Below are 22,338 nucleotides of genomic sequence, written 5' to 3'. Positions count from 1 at the left end.
AGCGTATTTGACGGGAGAAAGGACTTCATGTGAGAGTTCATATGTTTTTTTTTTTAAAGAGTAAAACAATTTCTGTGTCATTTATGTAATATATAAACCTTAGCATGACACAGTACCCTCTGCTCTGTAGTTTCTATGCTTTATTCTTAACTTATAGCCGTCTTGATTAATAATAGAAGAAAATGGCAAGAGATTTTTAAAAATCTCATTTTAACTTAAATATTTCCTAGGAGCATACTTTAATCTGTGTTCTTATAAGTAACAACAACAAAAACATTCATTTTTCCTACTGTTCCCCAGAAAGTGGCCCTGAGGGATATATCACCATGGCTCCCTGGTGTAGAGGTCAGGGCATTAAAATAGAAATCATAAACCCCAAGTGATTTTTATAGCTCTTTACTCATGAAGGGTTCGGTCTGGAAATCCAGATTTCTGAGAAAAAGCTTATTTCTTTTAATATTTAATAGAGATTATTTAATAGAGGAGATTATTTAATAGAGGAGAGATAAGTACTTCCATCTCCATGTGTTGAATGGGGGGACTTTACTCATTTGCTAACCACAAGTTGTGCATTTGTGGTAAGCCAGTCACAGGATGTGGATAAAAATGTGATGAAGTACTTACTATATTTCATGGGCCTGAGAATGAGAAGGTCTGCTGGAATGACAGTCTTTTCTCTTCAGAGATGAAGACCTGCCAACCTGGATATTTTCAGTGTCAGAGTGGACACTGTGTGTCTGAGCAAGTGAAATGTGATGGAACTGCTGACTGTCTGGATGCCTCCGATGAAGCCACCTGTCGTAAGTTTCTAGGCACCCATGGTACTGTTTATCTGAAATATGTGGACATGGCCTTTTAGACCCCACCTCTCCATCAGCCACCACCTTTTAGATGAAAAGGCTCTAGGGATTTTCCACGTAGTGTTCATTGGTAATTATCAGTTCCCCTGGGTCTGAGTTGCCACACCCAGAGAGTGTGCATTTCATTCTCAATATTTTAAGGAGAGAATATATTAAATATCTGTGCTAACAAAAATACTTACATATTATTGCCTATCATACAAATCATTCATTGAAAAAAAACCCCGCAGGTAAACAAGTATATTCGAGCAATGTATAAAGAGGTATCAAGAACTTAGAATGGGTATTAGAACATACTGAGTTTATAGCATTAACATTTTTCCAAATTGTGTGATGGCATTAAAAAAAAGTTTAAAAATGAAGGTCAATATGATCATTCACATTTTAGTCTTTATGAATCACTAAATAAATAAATAAATATTAACTGTTATTATCTATGATGGATGTTATTAATGATGTGGTTGCCACATCTTAAAACCTATTTTCGAAGAATATATAAATGGATGGTGGGTAAAGCCAGTGCTGACACAGCTGAAGAGTGCCCTTGCCTAAAAAGAGAAAGTCCAGCACTATCCATGGAATGACTGATGTCTTTGAAAACTGGGATTGGACAACTGTTGTTAAGAAGTATTCCATCATAATTTCAGACAGTGTAAGGCAACAGTACATCTTGAATAAGGAAGGGCAGGCTAGAATGGAAAGAGCTAACGGACAAATAGCAGGCTAACTTTCCAGAACAAGTAGCTTTTTCTAATTATTTGAATATGTTTTCTCTCCACCAACAGCCACTCGCTTCCCCAATGGTGCATATTGCTCAGCTACTATGTTCGAATGTAAAAATCACGTTTGTGTCAGGTCATCTTGGAAATGTGATGGTGACGATGACTGTGGCGACGGTTCTGATGAAGAACTTCACCTGTGCTGTAAGAGGGAGACAAAGGGCGGGTATGGGAGTGGTGTCATCTGGCGAAATCTCAACATTTCTTGTATGGAGCATGTATACAGCGGGCAGTTGGACAATTTCTGAATACTGGATGTATGAGCATCATCAGTGTGATTTTACTTGGTCTTCTTCCCCAGTTTGCTATTTGGAACATGGGCTGTTAGGTAAACATTCCTCCCTGTTCCTTTTTAGCCCAAGGATTTGACAAAAATCCCGTGTCAGTATTTCCTTCTCTACAGATAACATTAATTAGGGTACATTATATTTTCACAGTGGTATATCCACATTTTTCTAGCCACTTCTTTTCTTGGTAGGAAGTAACCATGTTTTGCTTTGCTTGACGGGTCTTGAAAGATATCTTAAGCCTGTGTAACGTTCAGAGAAGTCCTTAGGAAGTTGCTGCCTCTTTGGGAGGAGTTTGTGCCTACAGCCACATTGAAAAGTGGAGGCAGAGACACAGCCACAATGAAAAGTGACCAGCACTGGTTTATAATGTTGCACATCTTTCACAGAAAAGTATTCTTGCAACAGTTCTATTAACAATACTTCTAAGAATCAGCTCTTGGATCTGACTTTTTCCCCTCAATTGACCTTATCACAAGTTTCTCCTTTTGCTCCTGTGTATGGTGCAAAAGCAGAAGGAAAATCAAGCAGCCAAACTTTTCCATGTGGAAGAACACACATGTGTGTCGAGTTCATGCAATTCCTGGTATGTGCACAGAGGGCTGTGCGCTGGTACCAAACAAGTAAGGGACCTGGGTTCTACCTTTAGGTGCCTCATAGGTGCAGAAGCATCAGCTAGAAGTTTATCTCTGGACAACAAGATGAGTCAGGGTTTGATTGTGAAATAGTGACTTTAAACGTAAGAGGTGAGGGAATTCAGGAAGGAAAGTCTGTCATGGTGTGAAACTTCATACTCTGGAGGGTCAGTGACAATTGTAGTCAGAGGAGCAAACAGTGGCCTCCTTACTATTAGGATAAGAGTTCATGTTTGGTCCTGCCAGCCTCTCCAGTCTCATAGCTTGTCATCGTCCCTCTCATTCCATGCTCTGGCTACAGAGACTTTGATTCAGGTCCAAAACCTGCTATGCTTCTTCCTGACTCACTTCCCAAGTGAAGCCTTTTCTGATCCCTTCTTCCCTTGATCTATATCCGGTCTCCCCAATGGATGCTATCATAGCAGGTCCAGTTTGTGGCTCTTTTCACAGTTGCCATTGAACAGTTAATTTGCAGAGTCTGTTTCTCTGATAAAATGAAAGTTCTATGAGGACAATGACTATGCCTTTCTTGTTCTGCATTGTACTGGTTCCTAGCACAGTGCTGTGGTGTGTGCTTGATACTCAGGATGTATTTGTCGATTGGTTAATTGCATGAACATATGAATGGATGAATGGAGCCAACCTAATGCTGGCATGGGAGCATTTTAGATACCTTATGTTCTACTCTTAACTTGTACTTTTGTTTTTCCATCTTTACTTTCAGTGGATGTGTCCTGTGAGTCTCCAAACCGGTTCCGATGTGACAATAATCGCTGTATTTATAAGCATGAGCTGTGCAACCATGTGGATGACTGTGGAGATGGGAGCGATGAGAAAGAGGAGCAGTGTAAGCAAAAGTGAAAAAGAAGGAAAAACTAAGGGCCCTCAGAGTTGTCTGCAGCTTGCAAAATGTACCTCTGGGATTTCAGTTTTTTCTGTAGAGGCTTGAACTGTATCTACGATGGCAGATCTCTGTTGACAACTGTTTACAGACCGCATAAACACACAATGTTACTCCAATGCATCTCTCCCCTGCTTATTCCTGTTTCAGTTGAGCAAGTCCCCTAATTTTTTAGTCTCTGTTTAAGTATTCAAAAAGGGTTTTTGGAGAAAATTGAGGACAAACACTAAATACTAGTTGCCTCACGCTTCACAAATTAATGGTTTATTTATTTTCAAAAACGAGGTTTGGTCACTTTTCAGCCTAGAGATACTAATTGTTAATCTAGGCATATGAACTTCTTAATGCCCAGCTGAAAAGATCACATTAAATAAGACAGCACTGGTGTTAACAGAGCTTGTCTTACATGCATCTTTAAAATGGAAATTAATTTCCCAGAAGAGAAAAATAATGGATTATTTTAAGATAGGAGTTTCAAACTGGTTGCATTTAATGTTTCAGATATTGAAAAAAACCTGTGCTTTCCCACTGTGAGAATGTTTTAAGATCTATCCATTGAAGGGGAGAGTTGATTAATTTTTTGGGTAATTTACCTAGAGAAAAGTCGTGAGGAAAATGATTTCCCTTGACTCCAATTACTTTTTTCTCTAAAAGGATACTATTTGGGAAAATTTAGACAAATGGCTAATATTTCTCATTTCTATCCTTTGTATTGATGTGACCTTAGAATGCTCACTACCAGTTCTCCTACTAGAAGGAACTGTTTTAAGGTTTTTTTGGTTTTTGGGCAGAGGTGAACCTATGGTTATAACATTGTTCCTATGTTTACTTGAGGCATAACACAAAAGGATGAAAACCCAGAAATAAAAACATTTTTAGAATTTTGAGCAGGTTTCCCCTTCTCCCCTTCTCTTTCCATTTCCTTTATTACTGTTGCCATTTTTTTTATGGAGCCAGACAATTATTGCATGTGGTCAAATCTGACAGTGGCTAAAAGGGGCGGTAAACTTACTCTTCCCAAAGAGTAGGATGCTACTCAAAGGAATCATTACTTACCTTCACAACAGACAAACCACAGCATTTAAATGGCTTGAGGTAGCAGGGATTGAATTTTTTTTCAAGATTTATTTATTTGAGAGAGAGCACAAGGCAGAGAGAGGCAGAGGGAGATAGAAACCCCAGCAGATACGGTGCTCAGCACAGAGCCCAATGTGGGGCTCGATCTCACAACCCTGAGGTCATGACCTGAGCTGAAACCAAGAGTTAGATGCCCAACCATCTGAGCCACCCAGGCGCCCCGGTAGCAGAGGCTGATTTAAAGTTTGAGGATGAGGCAATTCTCCTTTGTCCTATAATGATGCCAACTGCAACACATAGTCTTTGAGGTTGCTGAGGCAGAAGGAGGCACACAGGTTCTTAATTTCCTGGGCATGGAAGTGCTAGATCTCGCTTGTGCCTGTGGTCCTTTGGTTGGAACTGGCCACATGGCCCCAGTCTAACTGCAAGGGAGACTGTAGAGAAGTACATGGATGTTTAATGAATACCAGTGGTTTCTACCACAATTACCCTTGTGTCACTAAAAATCCGTTCACAATTTTCTTTCCATGCATAGAACACCCTGAACCTGTCTATAGGGGACACGACTGAGATCCATTCAGTAACTGAAATCCAGGAGCTCTGGATGATAGGCTGTAGTCCTGCTGTCAATTGCAGATTGGGTTCCTCTTGGTCTGAAGAAACATAAACTAATAAACAAGTTTTATTTATGCCCCTCTGCCCCCAATAGATTGTGGTGGATCGGGGAAAGCATAATGGAAATAAAGATTTCAGGATGCCCGGGTGGCTCAGCAATTGAGCATCTGCCTTTGGCTCAGGGCGTGATCCTGGGGTCTGGGATCAAGTCCCACATTGGGTCCCTTGCTGGGAGTCTGCTTCTCCCTCTGCCTATGTCTCTTCCTCTCTCTGTGTGTCTCTCATGAATAAATAAATAAAATCTTAAAAAAAAAAAAAAGAAAGATTCCCATTGGGCAAGAAAGAATTAAAGACTCATGGAATTCACCAATCTGTAGCAGTTCTGAGGTACCAAGGGGCAAAGGTGCCACAGGCGTCAGACAGGTCTGATTTATGCCTGTTGCCCTGGTGGAATTATTACCGGTGCCCTTTTACTCTCAAAAGCAAATCAAGGTGGAGAGTAAACTATATGGTTACCTTATGCGGACATTGTGAAGACCACTACAGTGGGGAGTGGAGGAGATTCACTGAAGAGGTCATGACTCCGTTCTGGAGGAGTGACTCTGTCTATTGGCCCTACTTGTCTCTGACTCCACCCTTTGGGAGTGTTTCCTTGTCTTTTTTTTTACTCTTTAACTGAAGACAGGGCAGGAGAATTAAGCCCTTTTTAAAAATTTTTTATTTATTTTTATTATTATTATTTTTTTTAAGTAAGCCCTTTTTAAGAGCTGCACAGCTTTCAACCAGTCCCTGCTTATGAAAGGTTGGGGGCCCAAGGCTTTTTTAGAATTCTAGTCACAGTATTTTGATTCATTTGGTCATATGTTTCTGTTGAAATTGAGCAGACTTTTCATGCATTTTTTTCCAGTCAGTTCTAAAAGTCAATAACCTCACCTAGTGTTTCTTTTGTGACAATTTTTGAACCTGCTTTATTTCTTTGCTTTGTTTTCCTTGCATCTTTATCTCAACCAATCATCAGTTAAATTCAGGCCACCTAGAAATATAGATGGGTAGTCATTTCATCCAACTCAGAGGTTTCACTGGGTATTTGTATCTCAAAACCTTCTAAATTCAGAAATAGAATCTTACTGTTTGGCATCTAAATGCAGTCAGCTTCTCCCACACATCAAATTTCTGGACTTTCTTTTATTTCATTTCTGCTTATAAATTAACTGGTTCTACCCTGAGTTTTCCTCTGTCTTATACTACCTTGCCAAACTCAGGTAATGGGAAGCAGTGCACACTACTAACATTCTGTTTTCTCACCTGTTTTCCCTTATTGACGTGTTCAATAAGCAAGTGTGGTCTGCATTCCAATTTTTCCAAAGTGACACTTTTACCTAATGCATTGCCTTTGCATAGTATGGGTCTCCATCTCTCCTGTCTCCAATATGCCTTTCCTCATTGCTTGCCTCCTGACTGTGAAGGCAGTGCCAAATAATTTAGGTTTTTATTACAGAAGTACCTTACATATATACTATATACTATTCAGAATAATTATTCAGTATAGTATAATGAATAGTATACTATTATACTCTTCAGAACTATAATACTAACTCTGCTCCCAACACATTTCAAACTCTCAGTGGTGGAACCTAATGAAGACTTACTTCTCACCCTGGTAAAGGCCAGTGCAGGTTGCCCAGCCTCTCCATCTTATAACTAGGCCACCCGAAACACATGGGTTCCAAAGTTGCCAAAGCAGGGAGACACAGGGGCTTTAATTGCTTCAGTCCAGAGACGACATATATGGCTTCCTACTCATCACCCATCGGCCAGAACTAGTCACATGATCCCCAAAAAACTGCAAGGGAGACTGGGAAATGTGGGAAAGCACAAGCTTATTTGTGAGCAGTTAATTGTCTGCCACAGAGGGAAGCATCTTGTTCCACAGAAAAGAAAGTTTTGACTTTGACTTTAACTTTTGTTCTTAAATTACAGGTTTAGCTTCGACCTCTAGACCTTGTACAGAAAATGAATTTAAGTGTAGCAATGGACATTGCATTTCACAGAATCTTGTATGCGATGATGTCGATGACTGTGGTGACCATTTTGATGAAACGGGTTGCAGTAAGTAAATATTTATTTTTGTATTTCATTGTAGTAACTCAGGTGTACCTAATAAAAGCATGTAATAACATCAAGTAGATGATAACCATGTATTTCTCTTTAATTTACTTTGTGCTCTGAACTGCAGTCAAGCCTATAGCTACCTGTTATTGAGCATTTTCTCTACACCAGACATTGTGCTAACCACTGAATATGTGCTGAGCATGAATCATCTCATTTTATCCTTGTAACAATCCTATGAGCTGGGTATTATTTTCTCTCTCAATTTTTTTAAGATTTCTAATTCATAAAAAATAAAAGATTTCTTATTCATTAGAGAGAGAAAGAGAGCACACAGAGAAGGAAGGACAGAGGGAGAGGAAGAGAGTAACCCAAGCAGACTCCATGCTGAGTGCAGAGCCTGACATGGGGCTCGATCTTATTATCCTGAGATCATGGCCTGAGCTGAAACCAAGAGTCAGACTGCACCACCCCGGGACCCCTAAGTTTCTTTTTTAATAAGGAAACTGTCTTACAGGTGTGAAAAAATTGCATGTCTTTTTGCCATCCAGAGGCTGAGTAAGGATTTGAACTCTGATCTACTTAACTCCAGAGTACCTCCTCCCAGTTAACTAGGTGCCTCCCAGCATCTTAAAGCTATGTATTTTGTTTTTGTCTGTATATTTTTTCACCTTAAGCCAAATGCAGTATCCTTTGGCACTTAGGGGAAAAGCTTCTAAGGGGAATTAATAAAGATGAGGATGTCACAGGGTACCTCGGGAGAAACATTTATTTTTATTTTTAAAGCAGAAGGAGGACTTTGTGTAGGAAAAGAATGATGAACACAATCAAGAGGTGCTTCTAGTTCAATATTATGATGGAAATGTCAGAATGACATGTTAATAATTCACACCTTTTTAGTCTTTCAGAGTTCTTATGAAATCCTTGCACATATATTATCTAATTTGTCACTCAAGCAAACCCCATTGGGTTGCTATTATTATGTCTATCTGTATAATACATCTCAGAGAACTTAAGGAAGTTGCTTGAGGTCATACAGAGTGGCAGAGGCAGAATTTAAATAGTCTTGTGACTCCAGATGAGGAGAGCTGGCCTCTAGTTTCCTCTGCCATTAGCTGTGCCTTTTTGGGCATCAACTGACCTCTCCTGGCCTCAGTTTCTTATAGGATAAAAAAGTTCTTCAAACTCTAGGAGCCCGTGACTTAGTCATCTTAGTTAGCTTCACACATTTTCCACTTCTTGGGCTTTAATCGCTTATTTCTTGAGACATTCCAAGGATTTCTTGGCAGCTTTTCTCCTGTGTGAGTTGCAAAGGAAGATAACTGGTCATAAATGCATTGATTTGCCCTTTATTTCACACACTTTCCTAGTGGGGCCTAGAATTTTTGACATAGTAATGTGACTTGGTTAAATATTTTAAAAAGCATGAACATGACAGGGTTTGCAAAACTGGGTGTTAGATTTGAGTTCTGGTGCTGAGGCTGATAAGTGAACTGTTCCAGGAGTTTGGAGTATTTTCTAGTTGGGCTTGGGTCAAATATTAGTTCCTCTTTTAGTTGATATTTAAAAAGCTTACAATTGGCTACAGTATTTTTAATTCAAATGACATTTGATTAAAAGCTGGGTTTATTTAAAGAAAATAAATGGCATAGATATTAATTTAGGTATAGAAGGAGCATTTCTTTTTGGGTATTAAGTGAGTATGTGATAGCAAATCAGTCTTACTGCTGTGGGTCAAGAATTTGAGACATAGAATTCTTATTCAAAATTCCAGTTCTTGGGTGCTTGGGTGGCTCCGTTGGTTAAACATCTGCCTTCAGCTCAGGTCATAGTCCCAGGGTTTTAGGATCAAGTCTCACATCAGTCTTCCTGCTCAGCTGGGAGTCTACTTCAAGAAGGGAGCCTGCTTCTCCCTCTCCAGAGCCCCTCTGCTCTGTTTGTGCTCTCTTTTGATTTCTCTCAAATTAGTCAAATACCAGCTCTTGGGTGCTACTAATCCACTGCCTTTTCTTTTCTCTTCTTTTCTTGCCCTTCTCTTCTTTTCATTTTAAACAGGATCGAGTGTTCAGGGCATATGTTTGCTTTTAAAGAGTATTTTAAGATCAGGAAAGGAGAGACTACTATTTTTAGAGTGTCATATGTTTGGATATATCTGTTGTTTGTGGATTAAGATGGTGATCATTATTGAAAGAAGTTATAAGTTCCTCACTTGAGGAAGAATCTTAAAGTGTTATAAGGCTTCTGCTCTTGTTTGAAGGACTCTTGCTTCGTAAGAGTGTAAGTCACTCAGGGGAGCAGTTGGTCCAGAAATGTTTACCTTCTGGACCTTTTAGTCATGTTATAGATTTTATACGTAGGAGGAGATTATAGAGTCTAATTATACACGAGACTGAAAGAGATTATGTAACTGGTTAAGACTATCCAAATTAATAAAAACACGTCACATTTATTAATATTGTAGAGGAGACATCACTACCGGCCTTACAGAAATTTAAAAGATAATAAGGGAACACTATGAGAAACTTTATGTCAATAAATTGGACAACTTAGGTGAAATGGTCAAATTCTTAGACAGAAAACAATGAAACTGACCTGGAAGAAATAAAAAATCTGAATAGACTTATTTAGTAATGTGTAGTTCTTAAGAGCTAAACTAAGGCTTTCATGTATATAGCTTTGAAGTATAAACTCCAGAGGCAGCATTTCACTGAATGCTATTGTGCTAATTTTGTGGTTATTTTTCTTTTTTGAAACTCAATGTTTTTAGTCTATTTAAACCACATATACTTAAGTGGTCATCATACCCTTAAGGGACTCTCATTTCCTACTGTAGGAGACCGATAGATATAAATCTATTTTGCTTTGGAAGAATTGAACCAGGAGATACTACAGTCTCCTGGGCTAAAACATGGCTTTGACAGATATTGACAGAGATAAGGACTCAGGGCACTGATGAGCAATCAAGTGTGAGGATGAAATCTGAGCTGTTAAAAGTCTGCCCTGGAGTATCTGGACCCCAGAACAGCAGGGATAACAAAGGTTATTCGTACTATTCATATTCAACTATTGTTGAATTTTTTTTAGATTATGAAAGCTATAAAGTCCAGAAAACATATTAATATTAAAAGTAAAATCACTTGAATCCCATAAACTAAAAGATAACTAGTCTTAAGTTTGATGTACCTTGGTTGTCTTTTTTGTGCATAGATGTGCAAAAATCATTTAATATTTAAAAAATTTAAGATATATTCGATCTTTAGCATAAAAGACTTATCCTCCGTTTTTGTTATAGACATTTTCCATGTCAAAGTATCATTTGAGGGGTCCTGGGTGGCTCAGTGGTTGAGTGTCTGCCTTTGGCTCAGGTTGTGATCCCAGGGTCCTGGGATGGAGTCCCTCATCAGGTTCCCTGCAGGGAGCCTGCTTCTCCCTCTGCCTATATCTGCCTCTCTCTCTCTGTGTCTCTCATAAGTAAATAAATAAAATCTTTAAAAAAAAGTATCATTTGAAATCATGAATTTGAATGATTGCCTAGCAGTCCCTCATGTAGATAATCATAATTCATTGATTGTAAGATGCGTGTTTATTTTCACATTTAAATGTCTCTGAAACAAGGATCATTCTTCAATTGATAATTTGCCATAGTGTAAGTCCCACAGTTTTTCTATTTTAGCATTACATAAAATGGTGCATCAATAGAGTCTAATGGTGTCTTACTTAGATTTGATAAAATAGAGTAAACCATAATTGTTCAAATTGTTTTCAAAATTTTATCAACAATTTATAATCCTTACATATAAATCATACTGCACATTTTTTCTTTTTGAAGGAAAATTTATTAACGTGGAATAACTGGATAACAGAGTATGAATATTTTTAAAGTCCTTGGTTCATACATGTTACTGCAAAATTTCTTTCCATGTATGCCACCCATGGTTCTTAGAGTAGTTGTATGATTTATAACTATATGCATTTTACTGTGCCCTGACTAACACTTGATATATATGTATACACATATCTCAACTGGTCTTCTTATAAATTTATAATTTCCTATTTGTTATGTTGTTCTAAACTGTATCAGTGTCCTTTATTACACATCTAATAGGATATATATTACATGTATTATTTTTATATTATATACTATATATATATGTGTGTGTGTATATATATGTTTATGGAGCAGATAGTTACAGTTTTAAAGAGCCCCTGACTTCATGGTTCTGGACTCTGGAATTAGATGCCCTGGGAAGCCTAGCAGTGCTGAATATAGGGAAGATTGCCTCAAGGATCTAACATTATATACAATTGTATAAATGACATCCAGTCCATTACCAGATATCTGAATACAAAGGCCTTCGGTCCTCTACAAAGACTTACAGAAAGAGGTTATCTTGAGATGTCATATAATACACATGTCAGGTGGGTTTGATAGGTGGGATAAATAGGTTTATGTCTTTCATTTGTAATGCTAAGATTGTTTCTCCAGATACAGGAAAAGAAAGATCATGTGCAGAGAATCTATGTGAACAAAATTGTACACAGTTAAATGAAGGAGGCTTTATCTGTTCCTGTAGACCTGGGTTCAAAGCCAGTATTTTGGACAGAAACTCCTGTGACGGTAGAGTATATTTCCTACAATTCCCATTAGGAGATCCTCATACTTTTTAGGTTTTCCACTCATTCCCTTTTATTAACCACTGTTTAATTCCCTTAATAGAACTAAACTCTTGGTTCTAGTTCATTAAAATACTTAAGTGCACCAATAATTATACTGTTAGAGGGTGATGATCAGTTCTGATTGAGACTGTAAGCTGTACTTTCATGATGTATATAAGCAATGATGACAAATGTTAAGGTTTTGCTCACTAATTTCTTGGGTCATGAACAAAAAATCCACAACATTTGGGAATGCCAATTACTTTTTTTCCATGCTCTCTTGCCAGTCCCTAGCAGATGGTTAGGCAGATAGCTCATTCTTAGTAATGTCTGTGGAATTGGTAAGATTTCCTAAGGCTTTGGAAATGATGACTGCTTATTGTATCAGTGTGGGAGATCAAAATTAAAAAAATAAATAAACACAAGTTTTACTTTCTTCCTCAAAGTCCAACAACACATATTTATTACACACCTACTTATGCTAGACATAAGTGAGATCTAATGTATGAAATTGGAAGGTACCTTATCAAGATGGTAAGGAATGAGTATCATTTTAAGTGTCTTTCATTATTTGAATTGGCTGTTTCTAACTCATGATGTGTCATGTCATACTCAGATGATTGAGACCATTCTTTTGTTCTTTGGAAGCTGAAACTTAAGAACTCAATGAAGAAACCAAATGAACAAGTCCCTTTCCTGAAACTAGTTAGGCCAAGGGAGGTGGTACCATGCAACACCAACACACAGCTGCTCTCCAAAAAGTGGAACTTTTGTTCTGCTATTTCACATAGTCACTCTGTTGCAGTCGAACCCTGTCTTCATTGCCTACTCTCTTTGGGACTTTGGGTTTAAGAATTGTCCATATTGCAGTCATTTTGGAGAATTAAATGAGGCACAAGCTTGAAAAGCATGTGAAACAATATCTGAAGCTTAATAAGTGCTCCACAAATGATGGCAACATGGCTTATCTTCATCTGCAGCCTCCTCAGGCTTCATTGCTTATGACTATGGATTTAAACAGGAATGAGGCCTCAAAGGAATGTTTGGGAGCAGATGTTGCATATTTGCTTTTATTTTATCTGCAGACATCAATGAATGTGAGCAGTTTGGGGTTTGTCCCCAGAACTGCCAGAACACCAAAGGAAGTTATGAGTGTTCCTGTGCCGAAGGCTTCAGGTCTGTGAGTGACCAGTATGGAAAACGATGCGCTGCTGATGGTATGATGGGTTTGTGTTGGGATTAATCAGTTGACTTTCAGAGAAATAAATTTTGATGATTACAGTATACCAGAAAATAAACTTTACACTCTCAGAGTCTTATTGTTAATTCACCAGCTACTTCTTTTCCAATGCCCATCCAGCCTCTTCTCTCCTCTCTCTTGCCAGATGAAAACAATAACTACAATCCCACGCAAATACATAGGAATTAAAATAGGAGTCAGCGTTATTTATTATTCTGGGCTGAGCCTCTTGTCCACCTTGGTAAAACTTCAAAAACTGGATAAGATGTTGCCTTCCAGAATATTAAGACAACAAAAGCTTGCTTTTGTTGTCCAATGATGGTCGACAGATTAATGAAGCCCTCCAGTTCTCACTACAAGATCAAGGTCTGAGGCCCTATGATTCAAAATGGATCACAAAAAACAGTCATATTCACTTGGGGCAAATCAAGGCCATTCTGTTGATAAATCTTCTTTACTGTTCATGGGCTGCCGATCACAGATAAAGTCTGGCTCATTTATAACTTCAATTGTTAGTTCTACATCTTAGGTTAATGCTGGTATCTGAGAGTCGGGCCTCATAGAAAGCAGTAATAAGTACTAGATAGAAAGGACAAAAGAGAAAGACTGTGTGGCAGAAGTATTATATAGTTCAAATTTCCAAGGGTCTGATCTAAATCAGCTTATCCCCTCAAGGGTTATAGGTCTTTACAAGTCTTATAGATTTGAATTTGAAATTTGTGCTAGAGTTTAAAGAATTTGATAAGGAAATAACATTTTACTTTGCAAATTAAGGGTAAAATGGCTGTTCAATTTCTTCATACAAATTGGGCTTTTAAAGCATGCATCTGATTAGCATACTTAAATATTTTACCCCCCAAACATTTTTGACACTAAATGAAAACTAGGGTAAAGGCATTTGAGCAGTTGGTCTGGTAATTAGGCAGCAAATTAAAAACTATTTAAGTCTTTAACTAAGGAGATGACTGAAATAAATGCTCATAGTCATATAAAACACAATGTCAAGACAGAGGAAATATATAAAGTGAACTTTCAAAAGTTACTCAAATGAGATTCGATTGACATTATGAAAGTAAATTAAATTTAAAAATTCTAGACAATGCACCTCAGGATGAGTCACCATTGAAATAGCTGCTTTGGGTAAGAACAAGAACAAGCTGTTTTTGTCATTAGCTGGAAGATGAATTGAGTCATGGAGCTGATTACCTGCTAAAAAATCATAAAATCTGTCTGTAAAGAGTAAGGAATGAGGACATCCTGGTAAACTTTTAGTAGGACTGTACATGTATTTCTTCTGTGAGATTGTCTATAATCTTGTCTATTTTATTGTCAGTGAATAAAGAAAAACATCAGTGGAAAAGAGGACACTATCTAGGGGTCTCAGTCTTGTCTTGCTTTAAACCTTTACCCACAGAGGACAAAGAGTAAAGAACAACATCCCTAACAGAAATATTAGCTTTCCACCTGAAAATGGAGACAAGAATGTCCATAGTCACAGATTTTCCACCCCAGTTGGATAGTTAGTTCTATTAATTAGCAAAGGTAGTCAGATTCCTATAAAAACTTATGGGGTAACTGGGTGCCTTAAGGAAGGCATGCGATGTAATGAGTGCTGGATTTTATATGAGACTGACGAATCACTGATCTCTACCCCTGAAACCAATAATACATTATATGTTAATTAATTGAATTTAAATAAAAAACCAAACCAAACAAATGCTATTTTATATCTACTTTCTATAAAAAAGAATTCAGATAGAATGCAAACAGATAAAGCAGCCCTTGTCTTTTTTTACAGGTAACCCTCCTTTGTTGCTACTGCCCGAAAATGTCCGGATTCGAAAATATAATCTCTCATCTGAGAAGTTCTCAGATTATCTTGAAGGCGAAGAACGTATTCAGGCTATTGATTATGATTGGGATCCTGAAGACATAGGTCTCAGTGAGTATGAACTTTGGCATCTGTCATCGATATTAATTGAATTATTAAATTGTAAGGTCTTTGGAGAATCTGTTTTTTAATGAGTGAATTTTATTGCATGAGTGGAAGAGGAAGCTCCTCCTAATCCAGCATGCTCTGGAGTGTGGGCATAGTGTGGCCATGTGTTCCAGCAAAGCTTTCTCAACTTTTAACCAAACCTTCTCCCATCTCTGGGGATTATCCTTTTAGGACCACCTCAGCCCTTTATTTAATATCTCTTTGTCTTTGCTCATGCAGGGACTGTTCTTCCCTGTCACTGTACCCTTCAAAATTTCTATTCAAACTTCAAAGACTCAGTTCAAATGTCATCTCCTCTGACATCTTCTATAATCCTTCCTGGGCACAGTTCCATAATTGCTCACTCATGAGCCTATATAGTGTTTTATATGTGCTTTTACTAAAGCACGTTACACTGAGTTACAGCTCTCCACATAATTTTCTCCCTGAATTTTAACCATGAGCTCTTTGGAGACAGAATTGAATCTAATTCAACTCTGCAAGCCTAGCATCTGACCCAACATCTAGTACAGTGTATGCAATGGTTGCTTTAGAAATTTAGTTCAATGGATGAAAATATGAAAAATGTTTATTGTTGAGTCTTTCATGACTCTGTGGGGTGTGTGGGAGATGGTAATGAGGCAGGAATCAGAAAACTCATCTTCTATGCCTATTACCCTCATCTCTTAAGCTTTATAACCTTAAATAATTGTAACAATTATCTCATTCTCCATTTCTTATCTGTAAAGTAAGGACAGTAATCTTGTCTGCCTGCCTACCTCTGAGAGTTCTTTGAAGATGAAATGAGAAAACAGATGTGAAAGTGCTTTGCAAACTATCAGTAACTATGCTATGTAAGATTTATTATGGCTGTGTTTACACACTTACTCAATACAATAAACTCTTCAAGAATGGCAAAGACCTTCACAGTCTTCCTGTGCTTTTTAAGTTGTTTGCTGTCTACTCTCCTTTAGTCTATACAGAAAATAGGACTCCTCATCTACATAGCTCCTTTACTACAGGTTATTGAATAGCCTGCCCCTGGTTTATCTATACATTTTGTTTGGGAAACTAGAACTTGATCCTAATGAGAATATGTAGCCCCTTGGCTGAAATATATTTTAGCAAGTTACCTTGAAATAGAGACAGCTAAGTCAGTATCAATAAGCTATCAGTTGAAAGTATTTGTAGCTAGTAGCTCAAGTATGATGTCTTGAGGTTTGATCAAATCAGTGTAATTGAATTATTACTCTTATAGGAAGTAGAGATGTCAATAAATGAACGGTAGTTCACCTAATTAGACCCTAGTTCCACCCTTACTTGATGTTTTTAACATGGAACTCAACTGTGTGTCTTGCCTTGCAGGTGTTGTATATTATACTGTGCTAGGGCATGGCTCTGATTTTGGTGCTATCAAACGTGCCTACATCCCCAACTTTGAATCTGGTACTAATAATCTCGTGTCAAAAGTTAACCTGAACCTGAAATACATAATGCAACCAGATGGATTAGCAGTGGACTGGGTTGGAAGGTAAGTTTAGCCATAGCCTCATTCCCCTCTTGTCTATTCTGTTTTCCTGGCCAGACCTCCCTACTGCTTGCCATGGCATGTGAGTTAAGCTGGTCCAACTATGGGTAGCACATGGCACTGGTGCAGCTGGGTGATGCCTGGGCTTGCTCTAGCCCCAGTAACCACCTCTGCTTACCCTGAGGTGTCATATAAATCTTCTCATTTCCTATGTTCTGTGTATTCCATGAAAAAGTTTGGGAAAGCACCAAGGTCAAGATTTTATATGCGGGAAAGCATTCTTATCCAACAGAGTTTTGGATTCCAAAATTATAACTTTCAGTATGGTAGCACTATTCATTTTGTGAAGAAATGGAACAGCTTCCCAATTCTTCCAGCAAGGCAGTTGAGATGAAACATTTTTCTCTATGGTAATTATTTGGAGGAGCAGGAATACACATCTTGTGTTTTCAGCACGCTGTACTGTCTGAACAGATTGGAAATTTGACTTTCCTGTTTAATCTTTGGGTTTGGTTTAATAGTGGTGTCAGCTTTGTTCTGCTCTTTTAGATTTTCTAGAACCTCAGGGACCAGAGCCAGACATTTTGTATGATCCCTAAATATGAACCTTAAGTAGGTTTATTATCAGGTAGACGCAGGAAATGCAAACCAATGTGGAAAAGTTCATAAGCCACTTCTTCAAGGAAGAGCCTTGCATCGTAAGTGACATTTATGGAAAAGCAATTATGTTAGGATCAGAGCTCAAACATTCATAGAATTCCCCATCTCCTTGAAAATGAATGAATAATAAAAAAATGTTTGAGAGGGAAGGCTCAGGGGCTTGTTGCCCTCTGGGAGACTGGAGAGTCATTAGCAGCATAAATTAATTTTCACCTTTTAACAACTTGTCTAGCGCTCCTGGAAGACTTGAACATCTCTGAAGAAGTTAATTAGGTCCCTGCTGTGCCCACAGGCTATCAGGGCACTCATTTCAGCATTTTCTATCCGGAATCAAGGCCTCGGAGAGTCAGTAACTTGAAACTCTATAGACTTTAGCACTGCCTTCTGAAAATTAGCCAGGCAATAGGAGATCTGTCTTCATGTTTGAAGTTTTTACTCCTTTCTCAGCCTTCATGAACGAGTGAGTGAAGAAGCTGATAGAAATCTTCCTTCTCATAAGAGACTGAGATGCGCCACCCTAGTAGTGGAATAAGGCAGGATGGCCTTGCTAAGTTTTTTTTTTTTCTTTTTTTGGAAAGGCAATTTCCACTCATCCTTAGAGCTGATGCCTGATTGTAGTTGATTCCAGTGAGGCTCTTGACTGAGCAGAAACAGATTCATAGTTGGAATTAAAGGGCCAGCTAAACAGTGCCTTACGACTTCCCACCTGGAAGTACATGTCTTATAGCAATGCCAGATGTGAGACACACCGTCATCACTGATCATGGCTGATGAGGCAGGAGTCCTCCTCTATCCCTTACTCTTCCACTTGTAACTACAAAAACCCTTGGCTGAAGATTGGGGCATTCCTGAGAGAGGGCGACTCCCATCTGCTCATTGGTATCTAAGTAGTTGTCTTACTGGCCCCAGCTTCCAAACTGAATGCTCTCATCTTCAAACCTGTCCCTCAGAAGTGACCAGTCTACACTTTATAGATATTTAACTTTGTCCCTTTGAATTTAGGCATATTTACTGGTCAGATGCCAAAAGCAAAAGGATCCAGGTGGCTAAACTTGATGGGAGGTACAGAAAGTGGCTGATTTCCACTGGACTGGATCAACCAGCTGCAGTGGTTGTGAATCCCAAACTAGGGTAGGTACTTGAAGGAGTCTTTCATGTTCTAGATATTTTCCTGTGGATTTTTAAAAATTTATGTCTTTATTTTTTTCCTAATGGTACTAAAATTTTCCTTGGATTTTTTGGAATGGTATCTGTGACTAATTTAAAGAATTATAGTATGCCCTAAGGATCATTTAGAACTAGCCAAGCTTCAGACTGATACTGTGTAAGGGGAAGGCCTCTGGCCACACGTTTTGCATAGCCCAGTTGGTCTAAAATCCATGCATTTCTCAATAGAATTGAAGAATTGGTCTCTACCTGATGATTGGTGTAGACTAGAGGCTGCAAAGTGGTGGCTGGTAGGCTAAATATGGCTATATTGGACTAAACAGAGCTTTAAGGTTTTGAAAACTTAGTTACTAACATTAAAAAATGTTAAAAAATATGCTGTATTTTTGGCTTGAAAAATCAGAACTGATAATACTAAGTAGGTATGCCTTTCTTTTTCTTTTCTTTCTTTTTTTTTTTTTAGAGAGGTGGGGAGAGGGGAAGGGATAAGGAGAGGTTTCACGCCCAGCTTGGAGCTTGATGCAGGGCTTGATCTCACAACCCTGATATTATGACTTAAGCTTAAGTCAATAGTTGGACTCTTAGCCAACTGAGCCACTTGGGTTCCCCAGTAGGGATACCTTTTTTGATGCAGTATTGCCTGGAACTTTTAGACAAGGCCTTGCTCTCACAATCACTTGATATTCATAACTGCTGTGCTCCGCTCATTTATATTGCCTGCCTGGTCCTTTCCGGGTATTTGAAGTGATGTAATCCCTGGCCTATGCAATTCTCCTATAATTATTAATTGGATGCAAAATAATCCATTTTAAAATTGGAATCCTTATTTTATTCACTGATGCATCTCAAATGCAAGATAGCGCTGCTAACACATAGGCATTCAATAAATATTTTATGAAGAATGAACAGTTTTTGTAATTATACATTTTAAAGTGTCTGAATATATATACTTGAACAGGGCTGGGCAATTTCTATTGAGAAAGTTTTCAGGAAGGATAGACCACAGATGCACTGGCTCCTCTTCTTCTCACCCCATCTTCTAAAAAGTAAAGTGTAAAAACAGCATCACTTAGCACCCAGACCTCTATGAAAAACAGTTGATTTCCCTGTTGGAAGTTTATGCTCTGCTTCAGTGGAGACGCCTCACTAGATGAAATCTTAAAAGGAGAAAACCTTCTGTTGCAGGCTTATGTACTGGACTGACTGGGGCAGAGAACCTAAAATCGAGTCTGCCTGGATGGATGGACAGCATCGGAAAACCCTGGTTCAAGAGAACCTTGGTTGGCCAACTGGCCTTGCCATTGATTATTTGAACAATGACCGGATCTACTGGAGTGACTTCAAGGAGAACAATATTGAAACTATAAAACATGATGGGACTGATAGGAGAATTGTTGCAAATGCAGGTTAGAAATGGGTTAGAATTTAATATATAACCACGAAGTATATTTCTAGTATCTGCCCATTTTCTCCAGAAGCAATGTGATCTTCATTGGATACAGTTTCTTAGATACCACTCCCTCCAACCCGCAGCTGCTGATTTAAATGCAAATGAATCTATTAGCAATAATTAAGGTTTTTTTGGTCCTTTTAACATAATTTTTAAAAGGTGTTCTTACTAACAGATAATTGAAATAACCTAGTTTCCTGTTAAGTTGCCCTGAGTGCCCTAAGTGGCATTTCATGCGTACCAATGGAAATCCATGTCTAACCACTTCTAGACCCATTTGTTTTTATTATGCTCAGTTGTTTATTATGTACAACTGGAAACATCTAGAAGGAAAGAAACATTCTGTTTTCTTATCCAGATTTCTGCAGAATTGCAGCAATCCATTATCTATCAGCTTTATCCGACAAGTGCTGTCTTATGTTCAAAGAAAAAGACCCAGAATCTCTGCCATTCAAATTATTGTCCAGAAATAAAATTAGATCAGCAACTCGAAAGTGAGCAGGTTCTCTATAATTGCCATAAACCAGCAGGCATTAATCTAGTTTAATGTCTGTCATCTTGATCTCCCAAATAGCACACTGTTGTGGTCACATGTATAGAAGGTCTGCCTGAATGTTCCTGGAATATCAAGGCATTGTATTAGGGTTTAATTCAAGCATAATGACACCTGATATAAAAGAGAGGTAGGGAACTTTCTATTCAATAATTTGGGTTTTGTTTTTTGTTTTTTGTTTTTTGTTTTTTTGGTTTCCCTCTGTGGTTAAGCAGCAATGAACCCATATAGTCTGGACATCTTTGAAGGCCAGTTTTACTGGATATCTAAGGATAAGGGAGAAGTATGGAAGCAAGATAAATTTGGGCAAGATGAGAAAGAGAAAATGCTGATGGTGAACCCATGGCTCACTCAAGTTCGAATCTTCCATCAACATAGATATGATCGATCAGGTAACCCCAACCTTGGAATAAGATGTTCCTTATTATCTGGAAACCTTATTTCAAATTAATGGCTGTATTATTGGAAAGTGGTAGTGGATTATAATAGTCTGATCTCTTGGTGCATGAAAGGTGTGTGTGTTTTAACCATTTTGACCACAGAAAGATAAAATTGGAGGTCAGATGTAATTATGTACATCACCAGCAGATATGAAGTAAAAATATTTCAGTCCTCGTTGGAGTTATAGGTATATACTTCTGGACTACAGAATCCAGTGGGCATCCACCCCCTGCTAGGTGTAGGTGGGTTACAACGGGTTTCATCCACATCATCGGTGTTACATACACTTTTATTTATTTATTTTTTTAAATTTTTATTTATTTATGATAGTCACAGAGAGAGAGAGAGAGAGAGAGAGAGAGAGAGAGAGAGAGGCAGAGACACGGGCAGAGGGAGAAGCAGGCTCCATGCACCGGGAGCCCGATGTGGGACTCGATCCCGAGTCTCCAGGATCGCGCCCTGGGCCAAAGGCAGGCGCCAAACCGCTGCGCCACCCAGGGATCCCTACATACTCTTTTAATTCCAAGGCTAGGCTAGTCAGGTTATCCTGAGCTACATGAGCCTCAGGTTAAAACTGTTAGTCACGCGCAGCCCGGGTAGCTTGGTGGTTTAGCGCCGCCTTCAGCCCAGGGCCTGATCCTGGAGACCTGGGATCGAGTCTCACATTGGGCTCCCTGCATGGAGCCTGCTTGTGTCTCTGCCTCTCTCTCTGTGTCGCTCATGAGTAAATAAGAATATATTTTTAAAAAACCTGTCAGTTATATGCATTTCTACCTCCTCCCCACTGTCCCATTTTCTTAGTTGCGGGTCACGCTTCATCAGGTCTCCGTGTTCTAATTCATCCTTCACCATCAAATGGAGTCAGGTAAAAGGGAAGAGAAATTCTTGAAGTGAGGAAAGGAAATAGACTTTTATTAAGCTCTGTAAGTCCAATCCTCCCTTCAACTGTTCACTCAGACATCTGTTACTTCAATTAATCTGCAAAACTGTATAAAGAGGTTTTATTTTCATCTAACATACAGGAAACCCCACTGATAAAATAGCTCTTATGTCTTCCATGTTCTTGGGTCCCTTGTGCTGGGCAGTTCTAAAGACAGGAGGGGGAACACAGTACCTATCATGAGCCGCTCTCTGGCCCTTGTAGAGAAGGCTACCTAGGAGTTAGAGGAATATCTGGAGTCAGCTGGGCCCCCATAAGAGAGTACTGATTACTGTGTAGGCCAGAGACCTAGCCCAGCTGTGCCAGATTAGCTTTTACTCTGGGCCAATAGTTTTCACATTTTAGCATGTGTCAGAATTATCTAGAGAGCTCGTTGAATGTATATTGCTGGGCCCCACCTAAGGAGTTTCTGATTTAATATGCCTGAGTGGCCTAAAAATTTGCATTTCTAACAACTTCCCA

The 22,338-nt window shown here is 38.6% G+C and overlaps 1 protein-coding gene across 1 annotated transcript in view; it reads left to right on the top strand.

Moving 5' to 3' along the window:
• LRP2 (LDL receptor related protein 2) overlaps nt 1–22,338 on the top strand; it is a 196,572-nt gene that overhangs the window by 160,433 nt on the left and 13,801 nt on the right. Inside the window, exons 60-70 of the mRNA XM_038584752.1 lie at nt 684–800; nt 1,646–1,783; nt 3,286–3,408; nt 7,135–7,263; nt 11,750–11,881; nt 13,005–13,136; nt 14,958–15,101; nt 16,503–16,668; nt 18,328–18,456; nt 19,678–19,898; nt 20,711–20,887. Coding sequence (XP_038440680.1) covers nt 684–800; nt 1,646–1,783; nt 3,286–3,408; nt 7,135–7,263; nt 11,750–11,881; nt 13,005–13,136; nt 14,958–15,101; nt 16,503–16,668; nt 18,328–18,456; nt 19,678–19,898; nt 20,711–20,887 — 1,608 coding nt within the window. The remainder of the gene's footprint in view (nt 1–683; nt 801–1,645; nt 1,784–3,285; nt 3,409–7,134; nt 7,264–11,749; nt 11,882–13,004; nt 13,137–14,957; nt 15,102–16,502; nt 16,669–18,327; nt 18,457–19,677; nt 19,899–20,710; nt 20,888–22,338) is intronic.

This window comes from Canis lupus, chromosome 36 (genome assembly GCF_011100685.1).
Source record: "Canis lupus familiaris isolate Mischka breed German Shepherd chromosome 36, alternate assembly UU_Cfam_GSD_1.0, whole genome shotgun sequence".
Classification (NCBI taxonomy): domain Eukaryota; kingdom Metazoa; phylum Chordata; class Mammalia; order Carnivora; family Canidae; genus Canis; species Canis lupus.
The sequence above is the reverse complement of the archived record's forward strand: the minus strand, read 5'-3'. Positions and strand labels throughout refer to the sequence as shown.